The following is a 27909-nucleotide window of genomic DNA, read 5'->3' on the forward strand; positions in this document are numbered from 1 at the left end:
CCCATAAATATGGGTGTACGTGAACCTGTCCAGGAAGGGGAGCCGCCACCTCTAAGCTCTACCCTTTCTTTTGGGATACCTCTCAAGGTTATAAAGAGCATTCCTGCAAGGGGCTGGAACAGCAACTTGGGGTAAACATGTCCCTTCCCACTCGGCCTCAGTTTCCTCCCAAATGACGGGTCCGGCCCCTTCCAGCCCTGGCACTCTATGATTCTCGGAATTGTCCTCCTCTGTCGAAAACAACACTCGGGCATTTCACAAAAGCACCCAACCCCCTTGTTACCCTTGGAACCACAGTCCGCTTCCCTGGAACCCGGACTGCACAGAGCTGGTCACATGAACCCGGGCTTGCTTTGGTGTGACGGGTTTCTTAGATCCCTTTGTGAGCGCAGGTTTTGAAAGGGAACGACCCGGGTTCTGGGTTTGAGAGGAGCAGGGGGATCCGGCGGGAGGAAGGCTGTCGGAGCCAATCAAGCCGCCTCCAGACCCCAGCACGTCGCCTCGGCCGCGCGCGGCGGCTTGTGCTCGGCTCTCCCGCCTCCGGGTCTCGCCCGAGGCTGCCCCGGGAGGCGAGGACCCCAGGTGAGAGGCCGGGGTGGGGGGGGCGGCCTGGGGGCGGGGTGGGGGGGCAGGCCGCGCGGTTCGGCCCGGGCTCCACGACGGGCTGGCCCGGGCTCAGGGCGTGTCCGTCGCCGCCCGGCTGCTCGCTCGACACTGTTCGCTCCTACCGGCTGTAGATGGAGCTGTCTGGGTTCCTGCAGCCTCCGACGAGCCTCGGAGTGTTTCTCTTTAAACGGCCTGAGAGGGACATGCCTCCCAGGATGCAGTTTGTATCAACATGGCAGCTGCTGTGCAGCTCCCCTGCTGAAGAGGCGCCGGGACGGCAGCGCAGCTCGCAGCCGGGGCCGGGGCCGGAGCCGGGGTCGCAGCCGCGGCCGCAGAGGGGCCGCGCGCGGGCCGGGGGCCGGTGCTGAGGGCCGGGGCCCAGCTCGCGGCCGGGGCGCAGCCCGCCCGGCCGCCCGCACCGCCGCGCGCCCCGCTCCGACGCCGCCGCCCGGCTCGGCCGCTCCGTCCCCGCCCGCCCTGAGCAGGCAGGGCCCGACGGCCGCGCGAGCCCGGGCAGGGAAGGCAGGGCCGGGCGGGCGCCGCCTGCGGAGAGGCCGGGGGGCCGGCCTGCGCGGGGCCGCGCGGCGGCGGCGGCGACTCCGGGCCGGGCCGGACAGCGCACGGCCATGGCCGAGGCGGCCCCGGCTCCGGTGAGGGCGGCCCGCGCGCGCACGGACGCGCGGACTCGGGGCCCGGGGGACGGCCTGCGCGTCCCGGGCTCGGCGGCCCGGCCTGGGGTCTCGGTAAGGGACAGAAACGCCGCGACGTGGGGGGTTGGGGGGGCCCCGGCGGGCTCGCGCGCCGCTTAACGGGGGCGGCGTGGGGGGGGGGCGGGCTGCGGGATGGGAGCGGGGCCGAGGATCCGGCCGCCGTCCGGGCGAGGCTGCGGGGACGCCGGGGCCTGGCACGCTCGCGGGCCCGGAGGTGGGCGCCCGGGGCGGCGCGCCTCGCTCCCTGCGGAGCCGGCGCTGCGTCCGTCGGGGTTGCCGCCGCACGTTTTCCGCAGAGCTCGCCCCCGCCGAGCCTCCCGCGGCCGGAGCGCGGCGCTGACGCGGCTCTCCCCATTTCGCAGAGCGGAGACACTGAGGCACAGACACCTGGCGGCGACCTGCCCGGCCAGCCCCAAGGTCACGTAGCGAATCCTCCGTGGCCCGGTGCCCGCGTCCCCAGAAATGCCAGCCTTCTCGGGCTGCGGGCCTGGACGGGGAGGGGGCGTTTCTGGTGGCGGCCTCCCCTGGGTTAGGGGCCTGGCCGGGCGCGCGGTGGACGCGGCCCGTCGGGGGGGAGGTGACGGCGGGGTGAGAGGCTGGGCAGCGCCCAGCCGAGCGGTTGCGTGGTGGGGAGGAGGTGACCCTCGGGCTCGGGCGTCTGGGCCTCCAGCCTCTGCGTCTGGAGCCACCCCCCCCCCCTCCAGATTTTGGGTGTCCAGATGGATGGGGTCTGGGGAGAGAGCTCCTAAGGGTTTCGTGGCCGATGGTCCTGCTTAGTGGGCCGTTCTTAAAAATCAGCCCTGAAATCTGCCCGCAGACCTGCGCTTTGAGATGCAGTGGCCGTGCTGGAGAGCAGGATGGCTGCTGGGAGCCTCAGTTTACTGTTGTGTGGACGGGGTCGGGATATATGCTTTCTAAAGAGCCTTCGGGTTCAATAAAAATAGTAATCATCTATTGGAAAAATAAAGCAAAATGGAGATTTAAGAATGCCTACCTTTGGGCTTCAGTCTCCAGGGCCCTTGAATGGTATATAATTCTGAGTTAACCACACTGGATCATTCAAGAAAATGGCACGGCTTTCTATTTTTTTTTTTATAAATCGGTATGAATGGTGATGTATTTTTTTTCTGCTAATATGCATGAGTCCTGGGGACTCCATCCACTTGGGATGCACGAGGTAGGGAGGGTGGGTCAAATCCTATGATCTATAGTCTAGAATTCTCCCCCTGCCCGCAACAGTTTGAGAATGCAATCTTATTAATCTTAGATACTATATTTATAGCTCCATCCCTCTCTTTATGCTTAGGGTAAAATTGAGCCACAGGTTTACTGATACGGAGGACATTATAGCAAGGGGCTTTAATTTGGGGGTAGAGGACGGGTATGTTCCTGTGGCCCCCCTCACCCCTCTACAGTCCTCCAAATCTGGAAGTGGAGAGAGCCAGTCTAGTAATAGCAAAGAAATGGTATTTCCTTTGAGCTCTGATTAGACTAGTTGGTAACCGTATAGTACTCTGCTGGCTTTAGGCTTTAGGTACTGTACTGGAGCTTTTTATTATTATAATTAGTTTTTTCATTGTTTTAGTTAAACCCTGTATTACTCAGGGAGACTAAGTTGGCCCCTGGGGATTTTTCCTTCTTCCCATTAGTTGTAGGCAAATACCCTAATCCCCCCTCCAAGGACAGGGCCATAATGTGCCTTTTGTGTTCTGTTATGCTGGTCATTTTCCCCTGGCATCTGAGGCTCCCTGTCCTGTCTGCCCTCACCTGTGACAAGTTGAGACGTAGCTTGATGAATCTCCAGGTTTTGGAGTCTGCGAACCCCTCAAAAGCGTTTGCAGAATTGTGTGTGTGTGCCCACCTGTGGTTTGGTTTGTTTTGTTAGTTTTTTGAGGGAGAGAATCCACAACTTTCATTAGGTTCCAAAGGGGTCCCTGAAATGTCTTTATGGGTAAGGCCTTCCCAACCATAGACCCTCCCACAGGTCTCTGTTTACTCTCCAGGCTTCTCTGAATTTTAGAGGCAGAAAGGATTCAGAACACTTAACCTGACCTGCTCCCTGGGTTGACAGCTGAGGCCCAGAGGCAACCTACGGTGTCTGCGGCCAGCCTGCGGTGTGACCTTGGGCGAGCCGGTTGGCCTCTCCAAACTTCCACGCCTCCCTATGCTAAGTGTGGGTAGCAGTTCTCAGAGTCCCGGCTTCATAGGGCTTCCTGAGGATGACGTGAGAGATAGCCCTTTGAAATGCTGAACACAGTTCAGGGCGCACAGTAAATGCTGACTAACTGTTAGCTGTTATCTGACTAATAAGCTCTCACATCTGGTTAGCTGCAGAACTATTGGATCATACTACCTCGAGAACATTCTGCCTGCACCGGCCGTCCGTTTCCAAGTTCTTGGCTTAACGTGTGGCGCTGTCTCGGTGAAGGCCCCGTAAGTGAATGAAGGAGCAAATAAAGGAAGGAAAGCGGTAGGAGACACAAATTAGTTGAGATGGCTATGATAGATGACCGATGTCATATCACTCTGCCCCCGAACATTTGTTTTGTCACGTGACCCAATCATTTATACCGTCCGTTCATTCAGCAGACATTCACTGAGCACTGCGCCCTTTCAAACGAAGAGAGTGGGGATTCCGGTTACATTAAAGATCACTTGTACGTGGCGCGGCATGTCCTTCAACAGATTGGCTGAAGGAAGAAACGAGCAAACGGACAGACATGTCACAGAACTTACGTTTCGGTTCCGATAGCGCTGTGGATGGGCTCAGTAAACCCAGAGCTGGCCACTCAGAAGATCGTGGCTTCACCTCCCTGGTGACACAAGAATTCTCCCAACACGAATGTGGCAAAGGTGGGGGACAGGGAGAGAGTGAAGAATGAAAATCCCCAAAGGAGTCAGTTCTAGTCGCCCCACCAGTCTTGACGGGAGTCATAGAACGGCTGACTTCCGCTCCGTTTCCAGCCTCTCCAGGGCTTTGCTCCTCATTCTCTACTTCACAGACCGAAGGGAGGAACTCAGACCACCAGAGCGCACCTCCTGCAGTGGGACCCATTGGCCCCGGGCACTTTGGCTCCCATGTACAAGGGGCTGAACTGCGGTCCCCTGGCCTGGCTCGGGCAGGGTCTCTCCTCTCTCTGTCAGCCTGGGATACCCAGAAGCCCATTCAGTCTCTCCCCATAGACATGCTTGGAGAAATTATATTGATAAGTCCACAATTCAGCTTTTAGCAGAGTCGGGGAAACTTCAGGTTTCCCTTAAGTTTTCCCTTAAGACAGAGGGCACAGGGACTGCAAGCAGGAGCAGTGGGGCCAGATGTCAAGTTCATTGTCGAGGGAATCCTCTAATAGCCCCGGCCCACTGGGGTCTCCTCCCACCTTGCTGGGAGTCTGGGGGTGGTAACAGTGCCCGGAACTGACAGTTCTGCTCTTTGGGTTTCAAAGTCTTATTTTCTCTGAGGCTCGGTGCTCAGACTCAGCGAGGTGCCGGGTGTGTCCGATACTGTCTTTGTGCTACGGGCAAGGACGGCGAGAACAGAGAGGCCGAGTGAGCCGGCAGCCGTGGGCGTGAACAGGCCCGAGAACAGAGGCCTGTATCTTTTCGTCTCTCGTCCACTCCTAGTCCTGGGTGGTCCCCGTGAGGTGTGTGTTGTGAAGGAAGAGACGGCTCTACCAACACAGAAGGTGGTCACCTTTTCTTCGTTGTTAATAATAGTTTTATAATTGATACCTAAATCAGCTCTAGGCTCTCAAGAAGAGACTCGTGGCCGCGCAATGTATCTTATTACCAGGAAACCCACGACCGCTTTCAGTGGGTGCCGATCTTTGGCGTTTACTTTGCCATCTGGATTCTGTGGCCTTCAATCCTGTCCTTTCTCTCCTTGAACACAGGTCCAGCAGCTGGACATGGAGACCCAACGCTCGTCACCTCTGTCATTCCCCAATATTCTGCAAGAAGAAACCCCGCGTCAGGCCCCTGCCGGAATCCCCCGGGAAACTCTGTTCCAGTCCCGTGTTCTTCCCCCCAAAGAGATTCCTTCTTCATCTCCCCCGATTCCCCGACAAGGCTCCCTGCCTCAGACTCCCAAGCTAGAGACCTCTGGCCGAATGCCGCATGTTCTCCAGAAGGGACCCTCACTCCTGTATCCGGCCGCTTCTGAGCAAGAGACTCATCTCCAGGGTCCCCTGACTTCCCAAGAAGAGACCCAGTATCCACCCCCAGCTGCTGCTGAACAAGAAATATCACTTCTCTCCCACTCCACCCCCCACCAAGAAGCCCCACTCCACTCGCCTGAAGTTCCCGAGAAAGACCCCCTGACCCTTTCCCCCACCGTTCCGGAGACTGACATGGACCCCCTGCTTCAGAGCCCCGTTTCCCAAAAAGACACTCCCTTCCAGATCTCTTCTGCAGCCCAGAAGGACACACCACTCCCGACGGCGGAGATCACCCGCTTGGCCGTGTGGGCTGCCGTCCAAGCGGTGGAGAGGAAACTGGAGGCCCAGGCCATGCGGCTCCTGACCCTGGAGGGGCGGACGGGGACGGCCGAGAAGAAGCTGGCGGACTGCGAGAAGACGGCCGTGGAGTTTGCGAACCACCTGGAGAGCAAGTGGGTCGTGCTGGGGACCCTGCTGCAGGAGTACGGGCTGCTGCAGAGGCGGCTGGAGAACATGGAGAACCTGCTGAAAAACCGAAATTTCTGGATCCTGCGCCTGCCCCCGGGCAGCAATGGAGAAGTCCCCAAGGTAAAGCCATCCCCACTGGGGTCTCCCACGGAGAGATCCGAATTGCATGTGTTTTAGGAACGTCATACAAAAGAAGGACGAAGAGGTGGTTAGGGAGTTGCCAGCGTGACTTCACCAAGCACAGGATAGGCCAACGTCGCATTTGTCTCGTGGGTTAAGCCCTGGGCGAACCCGTCAGAGGACCTCCTAGTGATCAGAGATGGTCAGTTCCAAAGGGCGTTCAGTTCACAGTGAGTGGGACTTGATGTGAACGCTGGGAGTTCACTGTCAGAGGTGGACGGAGACCCTGGTGGAAGGTTCCGGGGCTCTGTCCTGCTCCACGTTTTTATCAGTTGACTTAGAAATTATGTTAATGCCAGTAAAAATGTGATTTCGAGAGGTAGCCTAAAAAACTAGAGAATAGTTAGGTTTTTTTAATATTATTTTCCCAGAAGATCCTGAACTTGAATGTGAACTGGTTTTCTTTCTGTTCTTTTTGTGTGTTGTCCCTGAACACAGCTTTATGTAGGGACGGGACTTGGACTGTATTCTCCAGGCCAGCCCTTCTCAAATGTTAGTGTGGCGATCTTACTAAATGCAGAGTCTGATTTAGTGGGTCTGCATTTCTAGCAAGTTCTCTAGCGTCATTGCCGCTGGTCTGCAGACCATGCTTTGTAGCCGCAAGGATTGTCCCATTAGACAGAAAAACAGACCAGACAAAATGAGACCCTTACTCTGTTGGGCCAGAACAGTGGCTGAAGTCAGGCCAGATTTCTAGAGAGGTCTGCGGTGAAGACCCACCGCTGGGCTGTTGGGCCTTTCCCACTGCAGTCCCGGGAGAAGGAGGTTGAGCCAGGGCCTGGGGCTGAGAGCCATTCGTTGCCTTGGGGTTTGGCGGCTGAGGGCCTGTGACTGCCATCCAGGTGGTCCAAGCCGAGTTTGTGTGGTTCCAGGTTCCTGTCACCTTCGACGATGTCGCCGTCCACTTCTCTGAGCAGGAGTGGGGGAACCTGTCCGAGTGGCAGAAGGAGCTCTACAAGAACGTGATGCGGGGCAACTACGAGTCTCTGGTTTCAATGGGTAAGGAGAAGGTTCACCCACGCTGGGGGGCGTCCTTGACACGAGCCCGAGGTTCATGTGGAGACGTGGGGAGTTCTGAATGCCAGTCCTACCAATAATCAGAAACAAGAAAAACCGAGTTTCAGTTTTTCTAACTGGTTCACGACCAGTTAGAACAAACGCCCCAGGCACCAGGGTAGCAGAGATGAGGACAGCGTGTAGACAGAGCACCGCTCCACTGAGAAGCCACGGGGACAGGTGGGAAGGAGACAGACGTCAGGGTCGCGCCTCTGCATTATTTCCCTCCAACTCTGTACATTTATGTTTAATGAGTCTGTCCAGGAAATTGTTACAAAGCAGAGTGTGAAGGGCTTGATGAGAATCAAGTTACTTAATCCCCACTTCTCCCGAGAGGGCACTGGGACAGGTATGAGCCCTCGCTCCCCTTCGCCCATTCAGGTGACTGAACACTGTCACTGAGCCTACGTCCCCGGGGTTCTTATCTCCTCTGTGCAGAGAGGAGGCTGTGACCTGGGGGGTCGAAGCTCATGCTGGGTTCCAGCAGCAAGTCACAGTGTCACCAAGGACCCTCTTCCCTAGAGTCTGTGCATTCTCATTGTTTCCACTAATAAGAGTGTTTCAGGAGGAAAACCTCGGAAAATACACTTCATTTTTATATATACCCTTCTGTCTGGTATGGGGAAGTCTTTGGACACGCAAAAAAAGTTAGGAAAACATTTACATGTGCAAGTCTATGCATAGAAACTTGGATTCTTGCTAGAGTTGTTCATTGAATATCCACATACCTCCCCATTAAGAGAACTTTCTTCTATTTGACTCGTTTTTTCTTTTCTTTTTAAAATATATGCATAATTGAAATTTCAGTTTATTGAAATTGTTGAAAATTTAACAATTTAGATTCATAGAAAAAAGAGCAACCCCCGTGCCCCCCCAGAGGTAACCAGCACGATCCCTTGGCCTGCGTCATTTCCCATCCTCAGTTCTGCACGTGCAAACACACGCTTGTGCAAAGGCCGCCTGTGGCCCGCACGGATGGGGACCGGTGACTTACTCTATCGAAGGATGGGCCTTAGGCCGCTTTCCACAGCCGCACAGGTGGGTCTGCTCAGAAGGATGTGTGGCCTTCCAGGGAGCCGCTGGGCATCTGACCTTCTCGCTGTGGACAGAGAACAGGCGGATCGCATCTCCTGCCTGCTGCCGAGTCCGGACTCCACGACCCCATGTGTCCCTGTGCACCTGGCTCACAGTATTGTGGCCACTTCCTCCCAAAGGCTGTGACCTTCACACCCCTGAGCGTGACAGCGCCGTCTCTGCGCGCTGGGGCTCGAACTGATGGCCTTGTTTTAAATAGTTGTCCTTTCTGATGGGTGAAGAATGACACCTCATTATTTTCATACGGGTTTTTTTTTGGGTTTTTTTTGATGAGTAGTGAACTACTGCGTCTTTTCCCGTCTTGCTGGCCGTTTGCATTTCTTCTATGAATTACCTCTTTACAGTTGCTTTTTCATCTTGTACGAATCGTGGTGGCTCTTTAGATAGAGTAACGGATGTTAACCCTTTACGAAGAAGCCACGTGTGGGCGCACACGAGCGTGCGTGTCTCCTCTGGTGTCTTCATCTGGTAACTTCATTTCCAGAGAGCTTTAAACTTTTCTAAATGTGAGGGACACTATCCGTGCTTAGAGTTTTAGCTTCTGGATTTTTGTCAGGATTCGTTTTTTACCCTATAAAATTTCAACTCTCTTGTGTGCCTTTGTCGTGAAAAGCCCCAGCCGGGATTGGCAACCCGTGAGCAGCCACGGCCACCGGCGACAGGGTCACTTCCTGCGGGTGTGCACGTGGCTCCCCCCCCCCTCCCCCCGCCGCGCGCTCGTGCAGGCCCCTCCCACATGCATGCACAGGCCTGCACACCGCGTGGGCCTTCAGGAGGAGGGCTGGGAACCGCGCGCATCTCTTTTCCAGCATTGTCACTGGTTGCGTGGCTCCTCCTCGTGTCCCACTCACACAGGTGACACCTTCACAACAGCCAGCGTGACCTCACCACATAGCACGTCTTCTTTCCTTCCTTCTGCCCAGACTATGCAATTTCCAAACCAGACCTCATGTCGCAGATGGAGCGTGGGGAGAGGCCGACCGTGCAGGAGCAGGAGGACTCCGAGGAAGGCGAGACGCCCGCAGATCCCAGTGCTGGTGAGTGGCTCTTGGGTGGCCCAGAGCTCTGCCTTCCAGATCTTCCAGCCCTCAGGAGGCCCGGCGTGGCGTGTCGCCACCCACAGCAGACCCCGGAGGGCTGTGTTAGCAAATGCGTGCCGGAAGGAGGCCTGCAGGTGCGAGACCTGCCTGACGCCTCCCTGACCCCCCCCCACCCCCCACCAGTGGCCCAAGCGGCTGAGAAATTAGGACACCATTGGGTTCGTCATCTTGGGGCGTTTCTGACGTGACCAGGTGTCACCTCCCTCTCGGCGGGAAACAAAACCAGCACTGAAAGAAAAGCGGTCGCTTGTCAGGGTGCTAGGGATGGTACCTCGTGGAGCATTCCAGAGAAGGAATGCTCACCCCAGTCCTGCGCTGGTCCGTGGAGGGACAGGGACAGACAGACTGGACGGGAGACGTTGTGCGATGTGCAGAACGGTGTGTGGATGGGGTGGTGTGACAGAGGCCGCGGAAGGGCGTGTGTCTCCAGTGCGGAAGCCAGCGTCAGACACCTGTGTTTTTGAATCCCGGCTTCTGTGCTCACCGGCGGTCTGATTAAGTTAACTCGGCCTTTTGGGGAAGCTTATTTTTCCCCATCCGTAAAATAGGACGGGTCCTAGTCTCTAGGGCCTGATGGGGTGACCGGGCCGTACTGGCAGCCTAGAAAACCCCAGGCGCGGTCATTCTGTGTGGGCGTCGTCCCTCGCCAGCCCCCGTGTCGGTGGCCCACGTGCCTGCCCGGCGGGTGCTCTTGCGGAACATGGTCTGTTTGTGGAGCTCCTGCTTTGGAATTGCGTTTGGACTTGAATCATCTACCTTGAAGGTCTGCAGTGGATGCCGATCCTTGTCCTTCACAGCCAGACATCATGGGTGATCCTGTCTTTGGAAAAAGGATAATCCAGCTGGAGAACTCACCAGAGCCAGAGGCCAGGTCTTGTTATGAAATAATGTCCTTGGTTCTGGGACCTGTCAGCTGGATCCTCGCAGGAGGTCGAGCAACATCTAGGGTAAAGTCAGCTCCGATGACTGAGAGCTGTAAGTGACAGAAGAGACAGAAACCTCTGGAAAGATAGTGCCGGCATCCCTCAGAGCAATCCAGTAGCCTTCCTTCCTGGAGATTTGCGAGAGATTTAAGTTGAGAGTAGAGGCTGGTCTTGGTTCATTCTGGCAGACAAAAAAAGATGATTTAAAAGCAGGTGAGGGGGGCGCCTGGGTGGCTCAGTGGGTTAAAGCCTCTGCCTTCGGCTCAGGTCATGATCCCAGGGTCCTGGGATCAAGCCCCGCGTCGGGCTCTCTGCTCAGCAGGGAGTCTGCTTCCCCCTCTCTCTCTGCCTGCCTCTCTGCCTGCTTGTGATCTCTGTCAAATAAATAAATAATCTTAAAATAAAATAAAAGCAGATGAGACCGGGGACTTGGGAACAAAGCATGGCGTGTGGCAGAAGGTCCTTTTGTTTGGAAGAAAATAAGTCTGTGTCCACAAGGTTTGAGTGGCCGCAGCTAAGCACAAGGATCACGTGGGAAGAAGAGAGAAATTCAAAGCAGAAGAAGTAAGAACCAGCCAGGCCAGGGAGGCAGAGGGTGAGAATCTGGGCGAGTGGGTCAGGATAGATACCCTAAAATCTGATGTCCCAGTGGGGTTCCGTGATCTAGGTGCCGCTCCTCGCGCTCTATCTCACACGTGCTGGGGCGACAGCCGCCGTCCCCTGCCCCCCATCTGCTTGTTCACACCCTCATCGCAGACGGGCCTCCCACAGAGCAGGTCCAGAATCAAAAGCAAATAACCTCAGCCCGCTGGGCCCCAGGCAGGGTTTGTTGTGGTCCACGTGCGTCCGCGGCCCGAGCATCACAGAGGCTGCCTTGTGTGGCTGGAATGTGCCATTTGTTGCACGGACCATCCCCAGACACTTGGAGCCCAGACGGGAGGGAGCACAGGGGAGGACGTGGGAACCCCCGCCACACAGGGCTGGCTGGGGGCTCGCACCTCCGTGTGCGACCGGGGCCCTGGCTGCTGGAGAGCAGGATTGTTCTGTGACCCTGCCCTTAGCAGAGCCCGTTACCAGAGCTCCCACATCTCACCCCTCAGAAGGGGGGCTGCACTGGTGCGATCCTGGTGGGGAAAAGCCTAGAAACCTGAGATTTTCCAGAGTTCCAAGTACACTGAACATGACAATTTTATGAACTGGCTAAGTGAATGTATTCAATAAACTATTTTTTTATGGTTTGGATCCCTGAGGGCAAAAATGCTTCTGATATCGACCTGCTCTCAAAACACTCAAGCAGGGGCTCCCGTTCATGGCCCTCGAAGGGGGGTAACGAAGGTCTGGGGAAGCCAGGTCCCATTTTTACCTAACAAATTAGCAGAGAGTAAAATCAAACCAGAAGGCATGGCTGAAATCCAAGGTCTCAGGCTTTGTGAAAAGCAATTTGATATTTTTTTAGTCCTAAAATATGTTTTAAATATTTAAAATGTTCATATACTTGACCTAAGAATTTCCTTTGCTTTCTGAGAGTCTGTAGCACGGAAAATAATCCAAACCGTGGGGGTTGCCTAGGTGGCTCAGTTGTTAAGCAGCTGCCTTCGGCTCAGGTCATGATCCCAGGGTCCTGGGATTGAGCCCCTCATCGGGCTCCCTGCTTAGCGGGAAGCCTGATTCTCCTTCTCCCATGCCCCCTGCTTGTGTTCCTTTTCTTGCTGTGTCTCTCTCTTTCAAATAAAAAATAAAATCTTAAAAAAAAGGAAAAAGAATCCAAACTGTGGATTAAGATGGACAGATACTATATTACATTATGCAGACTTTCATACGGCCCCACTGAAATCATCAATGAAGTTTTTATACCACGTTTCATTTGTGTGTTTATTCTTTAGTTCTTGCTTTTGCTTTTAAGATTTCATTTCTTAGCGAGCACAAGCAGGGGGAATGGCAGAGAAAGAAGCAGGTTCCCCGCTGAGCTGAGCTGGGAGCCCGACTCGGGGGCTCGATCCCAGGACCCTGAGATCATGACCTAAGCTGAAGGCAGAGGCTTAACGACTGAGCCGCCCAGGCGCCCCTTGAGGGGTTTTTCTGGACTAGGCACTATGTCAGGAGACCGATAGTAATAACTAACCCCATCCCCCCAACCACACATTCCACTAAGGAGGGCGGTGGTGCTGTGAAGGTAAGCATCCGGGCCCGTGAGACACAGCGTGGACGACTTTCTAGTGGGAACCTAAAGGGCGAGTAGGAGTTCCAGTTGCCCCGAGGAGAATTCATTGGAGGGAAGAAAGTCTGGAAGCATTAAAAGCCGAGATCTGAGCTAGAGACAGACATCTGGGCCTTGGTAGCTTAGACCCGGTCTGGAGAGGGAGACGGGAGAGAGCACAGGCCATCCCCTTGGGAGCCCTGACTTTTAGAGCAGATTTGGAGTATACTGGTCTGGGTAGGGGCCCAGGCGTTAATGTTCTTTAAAACAGTTCCAGGATGATTCTCACACACAGCCAGCACTGAGAACCACTGTTGAAGGAGTTGGAGAAGGAAGGAGGAGGCAGGGGAACCGGAGGAAATGGAAGGACTGGTCAGAAAGGTAGCAAGACAGGAGGGTAGCTGGGGCCCTGGCTGGCTCAGGCGGTAGAGCGCACAAAGTTAGGGTAGTGCGTCGTGGGGTCTTTCAAGAGAAGAGGGTTTCCAGAAGGAGGGGCTGTGGTCAGCCGTGCTGAATTCTGCAGTGTGGCTTAGTAAGGCAAGACTCACACGTCCACGGGACAAGCAGGTGGGCAGCAACGGTGACCTGATCGGGTGATGGGGCGGAAGCCCGTTGGTGCGGGCTGAGGGGGGCCGGGGAGGGGAGGGAGCCAGCACGCGTCCTCGCTGTTTCAGGGTTAGCCGTGAGCGGGGAGTGGACATATGGGGCCTTAGCTGCGGGCGGACCTTGTTTGCTTCATGTGGGCCTTGCTCACCTGACGGCCAGGATCCCGTCAATAGGGGAAGTGACTGATGTACAAATGGAAATGTAACTTGAAGTCTGTGATGTAACCAAAAGATAGGGAAAAAATTGAATGGAAAGGTAACAAAGTCGTATTTCTTGACGCTTTGTAGAATGTTCTCGAGTAAGTATGTATTACTTATTCAGTAAAAATAACTGAAAAAAAAAAAAACCACATGAAGAAAGACTTCGAGTTGAAGATGGCAGGTTGAACATGTGTTTACTCCTACCACCCAGAATCCTTCTAAAGCAAGAGCGAAGGGCTTTTAAGAGTGAGCAGGGAGACGACAGCAAGCACATTCTGGAAGCCCCACGAGCAGATGGCTGGGTGATCATGGATGTAGAAAGCTACATCCAAAATTGGGATTGGGGGATGCAGAAGAGAAACTCCATGTGCACCGCACCCCCGTTCCCTACTCCAGACTCGAGAAGGAGCAGGACCGGAGACCGTAGGTACCTCTGGAAATGGGGCAACGGTGGGCTTGAAAACAGAAGATGGGTCACTCGTCTTTCACCTCCCCTCTGCGGCCTCCCTCGGTCCCTCAGCCAGCCTCTGCCTCTCCCAGCCCTGGTGGACAGCTGCGGCTGCTTCTCTGGAGAAGGTGAACAAGACCGTGCCTGAAGGCAACACCGGGACCCGTGGAGGGCCGGGCACCACGCTGACTGCAAGGTGGGCAGTGAAGCGTGACATACAGGTACTGAGATCTCCAGCCTTGCTCCCAACCTGGCTCCCAAGCCGTAGCAGACATCCAGGATGAAACCCCCAGGCAGCATACTGGATGCGTTTTGCCTGGAGACTTCGGGGACCAGCCTGTGGTATCTTCCCAGGAAATGACTCAGCCAAGCCATCCCACCGGGAAGCCCATCACCAGTAAGCCCTACTTACAGGCACCAAACTTTTCAATCTCTTTTGAGTGTTCTACTTTTTAAATATAAATAGGTAACCAATACCGCAGACATTTGGGAAAAGCCTCTAATAAAATAATATTAATAAAAGACCAAATTTTATATATATTATAATAAAAGACCAAAGGAAAAGAAAGCAGAAAAAATAAATTTCAAGGAAACAGAGACTATACTGGGTTTAAACACATTTGTATATATCTGTTTATATTTACGTGATATATATAACATGCATTTCACATTCTACAAGGAGATAAAAAGTGGATACATCCATGACACAACAGTATAATGCTTATTGGGGCGCCTGGGTGGCTCAGTGGGTCAAGCATCTGCTTTTGGCTCAGGTCATGATCTCAGGGTCCTGGGATTGAGTCCTGCATCGGGCTCCCTGCTCCGTGGGGAGCCGGCTTCTCCCTCTGCCCCCTGGTTCCCTGCTTTGCCCTCTCTCTCTGTCAAATAAACAAATAAAATATTTTTTAAGTATGATGCTTATAAAAAAAAGAATAGAAAGGAACTCTTGGAATTGAAATATACTACAGATTAAAAACTCCAAGTAGCAGTATTAGAAGATAAAGTTGAGCACATGCCCCAGAAAATAGAGCACAAGACAAAAAAGAAAATAGTGACAGAATTTTAAAAAGCAGAGGATGGAAGTCCGACATCCAGATAATAGGAGTATCAATAACCACGGAAGGAGGGAGAAGAGAAAAGAAAAGGGAAAAAAATAGCAAAAATAGGGAAGAAGGAATTAGCAATGCAGTAATTCAAGGAAAATTCTCAGCACTGAGAGACACGGTTTTCTAGATGGAAAGAGCCCAGCAAATATCCAGAACAGTGGATGAAAATAGACCCATGCCTTCGATACATCAGCAAGAAATTTCTGGGCGGCTGAGGTCAAAACGATCTTACAACTCCTCAGAGAGGGAAAAAAAAAAGCTCACAGAAAGGAGCAAGAATGAGAATTGCTTTGGGCTTTTCAGTGACACTGGAAGAAGACAGAGCAGTACCTTTAAAATGCTCTAAAATTTCAAAATTGGAAAATATTTTCCAACCATTCTAGAGTTTTATATCGGCCAGATGATTCGAATTAAATGGGAGAGATGAAATCAAGACATTTTCAAGGTCTCCCATGCACCCTTCCTCCAACTGGGGGAGGCAAGTTGCTGAAATGAGGAAGTACACAAAGAAAGAGGTGTTGGGAATTCCAGCCCAAGTGAGGCGATGGGGGTGGGGTCCCCAGGGCGCTGCCCCAGGGGGATCCCAAGAAGACAGCTGTGCACCTGGAGGCAACCAGTCCGCACTGGGGCACATCAGAAGGTCGTAGAAAATTGTTCTCCCAAGTCGATGAAACTGAGAAATACCCATTATGTCCGAACGCTTTGAGGAGAGGCAGAAGAGGTCGGGGAGTTTGGAGCTGACTTAATGAAATTCGTAAGCTAAGCCAAGGAAAGAATTATGAGCTCCAGGGAAAGCAAAAGACACATAGAAAATAGCTGTGGTATACTCCACGGTCCAATGTTATGGAACATCTATGTGATCTAATAATGTAAATGCCCGAAATTCCTCCAAGCAGACTTGCAGACTAAAATGGAAGGCTCGGGGATTTGGAAGAGATTCGCCTGGATGGGGAGAGAGGGCCTCCTGTCCCGCTCTTGGAAGCCGACAGGTGATGTTGATGCTGAAAATTCGAGGGTCTCCTCGAATACATCCACGACACAAAAGTATGATGCTTACGGGGGCGCCTGGGTGGCTCAGTGGGTTAAGCATCTGCTTTGGGCTCAGGTCATGATTCTAGGTCCTGCGATCGAGCCCCACTTCAGGCTCCCTGCTCAGCGGAGAGCCTGCTTCTCCCTCTGCCCCTCCGCCTGTGCACACGCACACGCCTGCTCTCACGCGCACTCTGACCAATAAAATCTTTGAAAAAGGAAAGAAAGGAGTAGCAAGAGGAGTGTTCCTTAGAGTTATGAAGGGAATAGCAGAAGGGTCAGCCAGAGGAATTGGAAGTGTTGCTCTGGGGGAGTGCAGCTGGGCGTGGAGGAGAACTTTTTAAAAACAAGTGTTGAAAAATGTTAAAGCTTTGATAATGTTAAAAAACTTCATGTAGGGTGTCTGGGTGGCTCAGTCGGTTAAGCGTCTGCCTTCAGTCCAGGTCATGATCCCAGGGTCCTTGCTCAGCAGGGAGCCTGCTTCCCTCTTTGTCTCTCCCTGCCACTCTGCCTGCTTGTGTGCCCTTTCTCTCGCTCTCTCTGACAAGTAAATAAATAAAACCAAAAAGATAAAATTAAAAAAAGTCCCTCAAAGCAGTTGTGCCAATCACTACACCTCCAGTTTGTACAGAGACGAGAGACTCTGCCTCTTTCCCCATACCCGCGCCGATATGGGTTTTACTTATCTTCTTCTTATTTGCCACAGTGATGGGCAGAACAGACAGTATTTTGATGCTTTCACTCAACTTCTGTAATGATGTTGTGCCTATTTTCATACCTTTATGGATCACCAGAATGTCTTATTTTATGAATTATCTTCTGATCATTGTCCTTTTGGATTATTCATCATTTTATTATTGATTTGTAAAAGCTTTTTTTAAAAGTTAAGGATGGGGCGCCTGGGTGGCTCAGTGGGTTAAGCCTCTGCCTTCGGCTCGGGTCATGATCCCACAGTCCTGGGATCGAGCCCCGCATCGGGCTCTCTGCTTGGCAGGGAGCCTGCTTCCTCCTCTCTCTCTGCCTGCCTCTCTGCCTATTTGTGATCTCTGTCTGTCAAATAAATAAATAAATCTTTAAAAAAATTTAAAAATAAATAAAAGTTAAGGATATTGGGCACCTGCGTGGCTCAGTCAGTTAAGCGTCTTCTTTCGGCTGTGTGCGTGCACTTGCTTGCTGTCTTGCAAAAATAAAATGTTTTTAAAAAATTCTTTTAAGTTAAGTTATCCTATGTTTGCAGATACAGTTATTTATTAATTTATTTGAGAAGGAGACAGCATGAACAGAGAGGAGAGGGAGAAGCAGGCTCCCTGCTCTGATGCGGGACTTGATCCCAGGACTCTGGGATCACAACCCGAGCAAAAGGCGGACGCTTAAGCGACTGAGCCACTCAGGTGCCCCTGTGTTTTTGAATATATGGTTTCTGTATTTAGTATTTGTATTTAGTATTTAGTATTTAGTATTTAGTGTGTGTGTGGAATGGATATTTTGAATTTTTGTATGTTCAGATTTTATCAGTTTTAAGTTTCTAAGTATTCAGATTTACCCATAACTAACTTTATGGTGTCTGGGTTTTATATTAAGTATAGAAATACTTAACTTAGCCCGTTTCATTCAGTAAACATGATTACAGGTCTTGGGCCGATGAGCTTTTTAAAAAACCTCTAAAAATATTTGAAATCTGAAATAAAATATTTCTTGCTCCAGAAAACAAAAGGCAAATAGTCAAGTATTTTCATTAAGTATCTGCAAATATAACATTATATCAGCTTCATTAACTATTAACTGTAGTGCTCACAAACACATGATACATTTGGAAACAATTCTTAGGGTTGATTTTTTTTCTTTTATTTCCCATCTTGCAAGAGTTCTCAGGAATAAATGTAATTACAGAGATCACAAACCAAGCACAAATTAGATCAGTTCCTCATCACCAAACAATGTCAAGGCAAAGCTGCAGAAATTCTTCTCCAAAAATGTGCACCTGAAAATGAGAGTTGGTACGTGTTGGACCCAAGTGACGTCCGCTGTGCCCAGCCAGACAGCTTCCAGAAGGAGGATCTGGAGTCCCAGGGGGCTGGGAATAGCCCGTTCCTCAGTTCACGGTCGTAAAGAAAGAGAAGGAGAGAAACTGGTTTTTTCCTGACACTAGGATGAGTTTATGACTTGTGTCTAAATTTTTGTTTCGTCGGTAATTTACTTTGATGTGACGCCGGCTGTCACCCCTCCATCCGTTCATTCCCACCCCATTTACTGAAAACTTTTCCCCGGTGGCTTGAAGTTCTACCTTTGATCACAAACTGTAGTCCTGCAATATATGTGTCTTTAGTTTTTTTTTTTAATGGGAGAACAAATCGCTGCTTAGAAATGCAATCGGGGTGTCAGTACTCTTTCAAAAGTTGTGTGGGGTGGGGAGACCTTTTTGGTGGGAGACCACTGGCTTCCCTGCTGCCTAATAAATGGAGGAGAGGAACGCAGATGAGAAATACAGCACTTTGCAAGGGGAAGGAAAAGTAAACACCACAGAGAGGGGCACAGTTCCGTGCAGCTGAGAGCATCGTAAGAGGTTTGGCTGAATGAGATCTCGAAGGAGGGGCGGGTCCTGGGAGGCGGTGGTCTCCAGCTGCAGTACCAATGCCCCTAGAGGCGCGGGGAGACTTCCCAAGAGGGACATGGCATAGATGGCTTTGAGGGTTCAGTAAGTCCTTAGCTGGTCTGTCCTCATTCATAGAACTCATCAGTGAGGGCACACAACACATGCAGCCCGTCCTCATCAGCCGCACCCCTCCCCGCTCCCCATCTTTCGAGGGAGTAGTTCTCCGATGTATAAAAAGCCCTCTGGGTTACAGAGACGGTCTACAGAGACAGTCCAGACCGGAGGGTCACGTGACCACAAACGCAGCGCCCTGGGGCCTGGATGGCAAATTCTTTTTTTTTTTTTTTTTTAAGATTTTATTTATTTGACAGAGAGAGATCACAAGTAGGCAGAGAGAGGGGGGAAGCAGGCTCCCCGCTGAACAGAGAGCCTGATGCGGGGCTCGATCCCAGGACCCTGAGATCGTGACCTGAGCCGAAGGCAGAGGTTTAACCCACGGAGCCACGCAGGCGCCCCTGGATGGCAAATTCTTTTGCAGTACTTTGCTTTCAACAAAATTGAAAGAGAACCTAATTAAGTTGTCAGCTAATAGGTCATTAGAAACAATTTTTGATGCTGTGTTAACCAAGTGCTTTCGTAGCTTTATAATTCAGAGCGAACTCAGAGGATCAAATGACGATTCCACAACAGAGCCCCCGGCAGCCCGTCTGTGTGTCTGTGCGGATGAGCTTTGCAAGCGCTTGTGTTTATGGACATGGAACATGGGAACGGATTTGACTCTGAACTCTTGTCTCAGTCCCGGGATAAGAAGATTCATTCTCAGATAAGCAAACTAATTAGGGGACAAAAAATTCCTCTCCATCCTCGTAAGAGCTGTTTCCAACAAGTTTTCAGTTTTCTATCTTGAGCAACTGTGTATCATTATATACTACTAATGACGAAGGATAACTTAAGCCAGGGAACCAGTCAGCACTTAGAGCCCCATGGTTATTAGAAATGAAAGCAAAATTAATCTTTCAATTTGCACACACATTTTTGCAGCAGAGCGGTAGACCAGGAGATCAGTACAAGGCTTCTCAGCATAAAAAGATGTTCTGTTGGGATAAAATTCTGTGGGCAAAGTGGGAATGGAAATAGAAGTTCAAGGTGAAGAGGAATGATATAAAAATTTCAACTATCCAAGAAGAACTTGTTCGTGTAGGTTTTAAGTGAATAATAGTGGGTCGAAAATTGCCGCCGTTCTCAGATCCCACTGGCGACGTTCAAGAGCGACGGAAGAGTTTATTTCAAACCATCCATATTTACAGTACGCCGGAAATGACATCTTTTGCCGTTACTGAAGCGTTTTATATGTTTATTCAAAAAAGTGCAAAGGGGTGCTTCGTTTTTGAAAACCGCTTTAGAGGGAGGAGGCAAGCAAAATACCTTCAGGAGTTGGTGAAGTGAGGGAAGGCATTTTTATGATGCTGGGGTCCCGGTCGTGCTGGTGGCTGTAGGGCAGGGACAGGGATTGCAGAGCGAGAAGCCGGCGCTGCAGGGTGAGCGCGATCCCCCGGGGCGGGCTGAGGCAGTGAGCAGAGGCCTCCCCAGGTGGGAGAGAAAAGGGGAGTCAGCAGGGTGACTCGGAGCTAGAGCAGGAGCGAGCAAGGATGTGAGGGAGGGTGACTTCATCTTTATTGTGAGACCGAGAATAGGAGGAAGAGGTTTTGGAAACTTGGTTGTAGGGGAAGGCAGGCAGGGTCCAGGTTTAAGGCTGTGGCCAAGGCAACGGGACCATCCCAGCTGCTCCCCACGGCTGGCAGGAGATTGGGTGGCAGCTCCGAGGAGAATGAAAGGATTGCCAGGCACCAAGGAGAACCCAGTTCGGGACCTGTGGCATTAGCTGCCCGCCTGCTGGGTGGGTCTGGTTTCCCAGCTTTTAGCTTGGGGATCACGAGTGGGCGTGGTTGAGAGCAGGCAGGCTTTCCTTGGGCTTGGACGGTTGGGTTAGTTTCCAAGGTTCCTGGTGTCTTTCCTCTTTCCACAGCACTTACCACCTTCGGACACCCCATACAATGTATTAATTCTGTTTATTGCGTTGGGTAAGGTGTGTGCGAGTGGGGAGCTCCCTTGTGTTCACCGATGTCTCCCACGTCATTAGAATACCCCGTCGCACATAGTTGGTGCTCAGTTAGTAACCGGTGCTTCAGTGAACTCAGTGAAAGAATAAATGCGTCTGTTGATGCATTACACGTTTATAATTTCCTTCATTAACAAAGTGATTTTCAGGGCGCCTAGGTGGCTCGGTGGGTTGGGCCTCTGCCTTCGGCTCGGGTCATGATCTCAGGGTCCTGGGATCGAGCCCCGCATCGGGCTCTCTGCTCAGCGGGGAGCCTGCTTCCCTTCCTCTCTCTGCCTGCCTCTGTGCCTACTTGTGATCTCTGTCTGTCAAATAAATTTAAAAAATCTTAAGCAACAACAACAACAACAACAAGAAAGTGATTTTCAAGCTGTGAAGGAGTTTCTGCTGGCACAGCTCTCTCCACAGGGAAGAAAGTAAAGCTGAACCCCTACCTCACACTCCACACAAAACAAAAATAAATTCCAGATGGAGCAAAGACCTTAATGTATATAGTAAAGCAATAAAAAGCTTGAGACACACTCCAGGAGACCCTGTGAACCATCCAGGAGCAGAGGAGACCCTCTTAACGAGGAAAACCCAGAAGCCATAAAAGACAGACAGACATGTGTGACCACGGGAAGACTTGAAGGAAGTAGTCTGATAAGAGATGGCTCAGAGTCAACAGACAGACGCTAGATGGACTGTTTGAAATGCTGATAAGAGAAAACGGGTTATCTTTAGCACAGGAACCAAAGGACTCTCACCAGTTGACGAGAACACAACACAGTTGATATGGAATCGACTTTAAAAGGCCAACAAGGAAAAGAAACAATATTCGATGACCCTCGTCAGGAAAGTGGGATTAAAGTATCAGAAAATTACCAACGTACACCCGTCTGACTGAGGAAAATATGAAAGAGCAGTGGCGTCTGTCTCCAGCAGGGAGGTGGGGAGGAGGCTGGGCTCCCGCTGGGCTGGTAGAAACATGTATTGTCGCAACCTTGTTCAAGAGCGGCTCATGACATCTGTCAGATTAAAAATAACCGCACCTTTGACTCTACGGCCCCACTCCCGGGACTCGCATGGAAATCAAACCCCTATTTTATAGTGAGACATGTAAATCCACCTGTGATCGTGGGCTAGTGCAGCGTGCAAAGCGCCGGTTCCTCCGGAGGGGACGGCGGGACCCGCTGCCGGCCTCACCGCGGGCTGTGGACAGCACTGGGGAGGAAGGCGGTGGCCTACAGAATTGCTTTGCAGCGATTTCTCCAAGACAGCTAAGTGAGGAAGCAGATGGAGAGAACTGTGTAGATGGCGACCTTTTTTTAAAACTAATAAGGGCCAGAAAATAAAAACAGATAGACATAAATGTTTGCCATAAATCCCTAGAAAAGCGTAGAGGAAAATGCTAGGTTGCTGACAGGGCTGACCTGGGCAGGTCACAGCTGTGAAATGGGAAGTGGGGGGAAGAGGAGGGCCAATCAAAAGAGAAAATGCCACGCTAAAACATTACGTGCTAAGTCCCATTTATGGCAAATGATGCCCATGTGTGTTGGCATGAGAAGTTACCTGCAGACCTGTGGGCAAGTTCAAAAAGAAAGTCAGGGCAACATGTGTAATCAGAGGCTGTTTTAAAACAAAGCTGAGAGCTCCAAGTGCGTGTGTGTGTGTGTGTGCGTGCTTGTAACTTCGGGCCAGGAAGGGGTTCGGGGGTGTCCGGCCTTTCTGAATCGGACCCCAGGGGCCTGGGCTAGGAAGGTGTGCAGGGTGAGGAGGTGACTAGCCTTTTCATTATTCTCCTTGACTGTGAGGAAGGGAAAATGTCTGCTGACTTTGACTGGCCTGACCTAGGAAATGGAATTAAGATCCCGTTTGTTCAAAAAAACAAAACAAAAAAAACCCCTGATAATACTGCTTTTAAAATTGTAGGGGTCATGGAATACAAACTCCACATCTATTTTCACTTTACTCCAGTTTGTACTGATGTTCAGGAAATTTCTGTGTCTGCTCACTCGACCCCACATTATAGTTCCTCTTGGTCTCTAAAATGAGAATTTTTGAGATGTAAATCTTCGGCTGCAGAAACCTCGTGCAATGAACGTGTTCTGGGTTCTTCTGTTCTCTCCCCCTCCCCACCCCCCCACCCCGCCTTCACAGCACATGACGGGATCGTGATCAAGATCGAGGTGCAGACCAACGACGAGGGCTCCGAGAGTCTGGAGACGCCAGAGCCCCTGATGGGGCAGGTGGAAGAGCACGGCTTTCAGGACTCGGAGCTGGGCGACCCATGCGGAGAGCAGCCGGACCTGGACATGCAGGAACAGGAGAACGCGCTGGAGGAGTCCACGGAAGGCTCCAGTGAGTTCAGCGAGCTCAAACAGATGCTGGTGCAGCAGAGAAACTGCGCAGGTCAGTTGGAGGGGGTGTGGGCTGTGGGGGGCAGCTGCTGCCATGAGGCCTGCAGACAGGCCCCTGCCTTGTGGGAAAGCTGGGATTCCCTTCAGACAGGGTTTTTTGACCTTGACGGGTCGACAGGTGTGACAACCCCAGGCACAGCCTATTTATGAGTCTGTCTCCGGGCTTGGAAGAAGGTATTACAGCCAGAGATGAAGTCAGATGCAGACCCAAAGGGATCTCAGAGATCACCTCTCCAGCTCCCTCGTTCTACAGGCAGAGAAGATCAGACAAATTGCCCAAGGTCATGCCGTTATGGCGAGGCTAGAACTTCCATCTCTGCTATGTTCTTTTTTTTTTTTTTTTAAGATTTTTATTTATTTATTGGAGAGAGAGATCACAAGTAGGCAGAGAGGCAGGCAGAGAGAGGGGGAAGCAGGCTCCCTGCTGAGCAGATTCAGGGCTTGATCCCAGGACCCTGAGATCATGACCTGAGCCGAAGGCAGAGGCTTAACCCACTGAGCCACCCAGGTGCCCCTCTGCTACGTTCTTGATAGTTCTTAGGTCACATTAGAAGTCCCAGTAACCCAGAGAGCTCAGCCCTAGCCAGGCATTTATTTTAAAATAACAGACTGTATGGTCTCTTACTGGTACGATCTGGCCATCACTCATGTTTAATTATAAAACCTCTGGGTCACCCTCCTGCACACTTTTGGCTCTGTGTGAGTTCAAGAACAGTGAGGAAGTAGGCTCTCAGCAGCCTGACCTCAGGACATCTTTTGTGGCTGATTGTCTGACGCTGAACAGTCCTTTCCGTCCTGAGAAAAGCCCAATCTGGTCATCACGGTGTACTTTTCATATACAGCATGAAATTCAGTGAGCTACCATTCATTCAGGGGCTTTCAACTATAGTCATAAATGAAATCAGCCTGACCCTTTCTTGAATCACCCCCATCTAGTTTTGGAAATAAGATTATACACAACTTACATGAAGGTGAACTGGGAAGGTTTTTCTCTTTTTTTCTATATTCTGAAAATAATGTATAAGATAGGAATTAAGTGAATTCTACCAAATTTTTAAGGAACACACTTCACTTAGGTTTTGGTTTTTTGTTTAGATGTTTTCTTTACGTGCCAAAGAGCCATTAATTATCATAGCAGTTTTGATACTATACAATTGGTACATAGAAATGTATCCACATCCATTTTATTTAATAGGTTTTAAAAAGTATGGTGCTGATGATTGGTTGTTGTTGGGTTTGTGGGGTTGTTTTTTTTTTTTTTGAGACTTTATTTAACACAGAGGCACACAAGCAGGGGGAAATGGGAGAGGGAGAAGCAGTCTTCCCCGCTGAGCAGGGAGCCTGATGCGGGGCTCAATCCCAGGACCCTGGGATCATGACCTAAGCCAAAGGCAGATGCTTAAGCGACTGAGCCACCCAGGTGCCCCTGTGCTGATGACTTTTTACATTTTTTCGTTTTGCCTGTAGAGAATCCCTTTGCAGGTGGCACTTCATAAAATATCACAGACGTCTTGCTTGGTCAAAGATGTGGATCTAACCCCTTGCTTCTGAATAACCGCATGATATCCCCCCAAAGCATTTTTTTTTTAAAGATTTGATTTATTTGACAGACAGAGATCACAAGTAGGCAGAGAGGCAGGCAGAGAGAGAGGAGGAAGCAGGCTCCCTGCTGAGCAGAGAGCCCGATGCGGGGCTCTATCCCAGGACCCTGGGATCATGACCTGAGCTGAAGGCAGAGGCTTTAACCCACTGAGCCACCCAGCCCCCCCCCCCCAAAAAGCATTTTAATCCATAGGCTGTCTCTGTAAAACAGGGGAAGGTACAGGGCACACCGTGAGGCTGAGCCGCGGCGGGGCCTCAAGTAGAAATGTCAGCCTGCCCTCTGGGCCTTCATTCTAGTGGGACCTCAGGAAAGTGCGCACGGTACTTGGTGGGATTTTGCATCCTGGATTGTGTCCTTTGCTGAGAATCCTAACAGGGCCCAGGCAGCGCTGGCCGTGACAAGAGGCCTGAGCTGGAACTGGCCGATCTGTGTCCTGTGACCCTGCTGTTTCTTGGGTTCCGAGGAGCAAGAGGAATTCCCAAGGCCCAGTGGTCACTACCGGCTACTTTGTAAGACCTGGGCCAGCTCACGCACACCACCAGCTTGCTTCCCTGGCAGTTGAGGGGACAGACTAGATGGTCCCTAAGTTAGAAGCTCTGAAGAGGTCTGGCTTACTTAATTTGGAACGATCACTAGGTATCTCTGGGCTTGGAGGCCCCGTGTCTGTGAAATGGAGCTAATCCTTGCTTGGCTTATCCCATAAGAGATTGCGAATAAAACAACAAGACCTAAAACAGGCGAGACCTGGAAAAGTTCTTGTTCGTTTGGTGTTAAGAATTCTGCAAAAGCAGACTGTAACAGCAGCTTCCATCTGACAGGGGCTCAGAGAAGGGAGTGTCCTTCTCGCGTCACACAGTGACTAAAAACAGAGCTCTTCAAGTAGCCATGTTTAGGGAGTACCTAAGTACAAGGCATTTAAGAAAATGCAAACAAGTCAGAGGGCACTTCTTTTCTCTAGGACTAACATTCTCGGGGAATACTCTAGAACACCATGTAGAACAGCTAACATCTTGGGCCCTGAAGGGCCAGCCCAGAGGACGGAGAGCTGGGGAGGAGGACATCCTACCTACGGTTGTGTTCAGGGAGCCCTTCCTGGGTGGGAGGGACCGCACACCGGAGGCTGGGGGAGAGGCAGGAGAAACCTTGGCCCTAGCTTCAGACTTGGTAGGGTCACAGCAGGTGAGTCACCCACCTGTGTGGGTGTCCTGCTGTAGGTGAGGCCTTGGGCAGGCACCGCAGTGAGTGCTGCTGGCCCGGGATGGGTTAAGAGCCGGCTTTGGGACGGTCAAGGAAGATTTAAGGGCAGGGCGGGGACTGGAGCTGGGTGGTATGTGGCCCCCGTGATTTGGAGGCAGGGAGAGGAGGGGGAGTACAGACACCTGGGGACAAACCCGCAGGTGCCTTCAGGAAAGCCACAGCCCCGGGAGGCTGGGGGATTTGGGGTACAGGAGGCCTCGGAGCCTGAGGAGTCAGCCCTCGGGTAGCTCCAGTGGAAGAGGGAGGGTCCGTGGCAGTCGGTAACTGGTGGGCACCCTGGGCCCGAGTACCCCCCCCCCCCGGGGGGCCCTGCGGGCAGCTGCTCACCACCCGCTGCGGAACATGAGCACAGGCAGGGCCGCGTGCCCCTTCTGAGCTGCACAGGGTTCCCAGAGAGGGTTCCTTCCTGAACGGAGCCCGAGGCCCGCGCGGGTAACACCTCCAGCACCGGGGAAGTGGGGACCGCGGGGAGCGGGGAGCGGAGGGGAGGGTTTTCCCACAAGGGGCCGGGAATGTGCGGGGGCGCCAAGGCGAGGCCACCGCACCTGCCTCAGTCCCCAGTGCAGGCCCCCCGGGCCGCCGCTGACGTGTGTCCTTCTCTCTCCCTGTCCCTGGAGCAGAGGGGATCGTGATCAAAACCGAGGAGCAGGAGGAGGAGGACGAGGAAGAGGAGGAGGAGGACGAGCTGCCGCAGCACCTGCAGGCCTTGGGGCCGCTGTCCGGGCGCTACGAGGCCGCCATGTACCAGACGCCCCTGCCCGGGGAGCTGTCCCCCGAGGGCGAGGAGAGCCCCCCGCCGCTGCAGCTGGGCAAGCCGGCGGGGAAGAGGCTGGCGCCGCCGGCGCACGGGGAGCGGCACCTGGGCGACAGCCGCGGCCCGTCGAGCCAGCAGCAGCGGAACCGGCGCGGCGAGCGGCCCTTCACGTGCATGGAGTGCGGCAAGAGCTTCCGCCTCAAGATCAACCTCATCATCCACCAGCGCAACCACATCAAGGAGGGGCCGTACGAGTGCGCCGAGTGCGAGATCAGCTTCCGCCACAAGCAGCAGCTCACGCTGCACCAGCGCATCCACCGGGTCCGCGGCGGCTACGCGTCCCCCGAGCGCGCGCCCGGCTTCGCCCCCAAGCACGCGCTCAAGCCGCGCCCCAAGTCGCCCAGCTCGGGCAGCGGCGGCGGCGGCCCCAAGCCCTACAAGTGCCCCGAGTGCGACAGCAGCTTCAGCCACAAGTCAAGCCTGACCAAGCACCAGATCACGCACACGGGCGAGCGGCCCTACACGTGCCCCGAGTGCAAGAAGAGCTTCCGCCTGCACATCAGCCTGGTGATCCACCAGCGCGTGCACGCGGGCAAGCACGAGGTCTCCTTCATCTGCAGCCTGTGCGGCAAGAGCTTCAGCCGCCCGTCGCACCTGCTGCGTCACCAGCGGACTCACACGGGCGAGCGGCCCTTCAAGTGCCCCGAGTGCGAGAAGAGCTTCAGCGAGAAGTCCAAGCTCACCAACCACTGCCGCGTGCACTCGCGCGAGCGCCCGCACGCCTGCCCCGAGTGCGGCAAGAGCTTCATCCGCAAGCACCACCTGCTCGAGCACCGGCGCATCCACACGGGCGAGCGGCCCTACCACTGCGCCGAGTGCGGCAAGCGCTTCACGCAGAAGCACCACCTGCTGGAGCACCAGCGCGCGCACACGGGCGAGCGGCCCTACCCCTGCACGCACTGCGCCAAGTGCTTCCGCTACAAGCAGTCGCTCAAGTACCACCTGCGGACCCACACGGGCGAGTGAGCGCGCCCGCCGCCCCCGCCGCCGCCGGGCCCGACCCGGCCCGGCCCGCCCCGGACACCTGCCGGCCGCCGCGAGGCCCCAGCCGGGCGGGCGCGGCCGGGGCGCCCCCAGCCCCTTTGCTGTGAGCTCCCCTCCCCTCCTTTCGTCCCTCCTCCCAAGGACACCGGGGTAGTGAGACCAGGTCGCTTGCTGCCGTGTTGACCCGGGTGGGGGGAGTGCACGGACCTGGGGAACCCCTTCGGGCTGTTAATTTCCTTGACAATAAAATGGATGAAACCAA

At 52.9% G+C, this 27909-nt stretch overlaps 1 protein-coding gene across 1 annotated transcript; it reads left to right on the forward strand.

The window, feature by feature from the left end:
- The first annotated feature begins 979 nt into the window (after positions 1 to 979).
- ZNF777 (zinc finger protein 777) lies at positions 980 to 27909 on the forward strand. The gene is made up of 6 exons (XM_046020107.1): positions 980 to 1349; positions 5207 to 6058; positions 6991 to 7117; positions 9193 to 9306; positions 22730 to 22981; positions 26470 to 27909. The coding sequence occupies exons 1-6, from the start codon at positions 1233 to 1235 to the stop codon at positions 27627 to 27629; spliced, it is 2622 nt and encodes an 873-aa protein (XP_045876063.1). The 5' UTR covers positions 980 to 1232; the 3' UTR covers positions 27630 to 27909.

This window comes from Meles meles, chromosome 10 (genome assembly GCF_922984935.1).
Source record: "Meles meles chromosome 10, mMelMel3.1 paternal haplotype, whole genome shotgun sequence".
NCBI lineage: Eukaryota > Metazoa > Chordata > Mammalia > Carnivora > Mustelidae > Meles > Meles meles.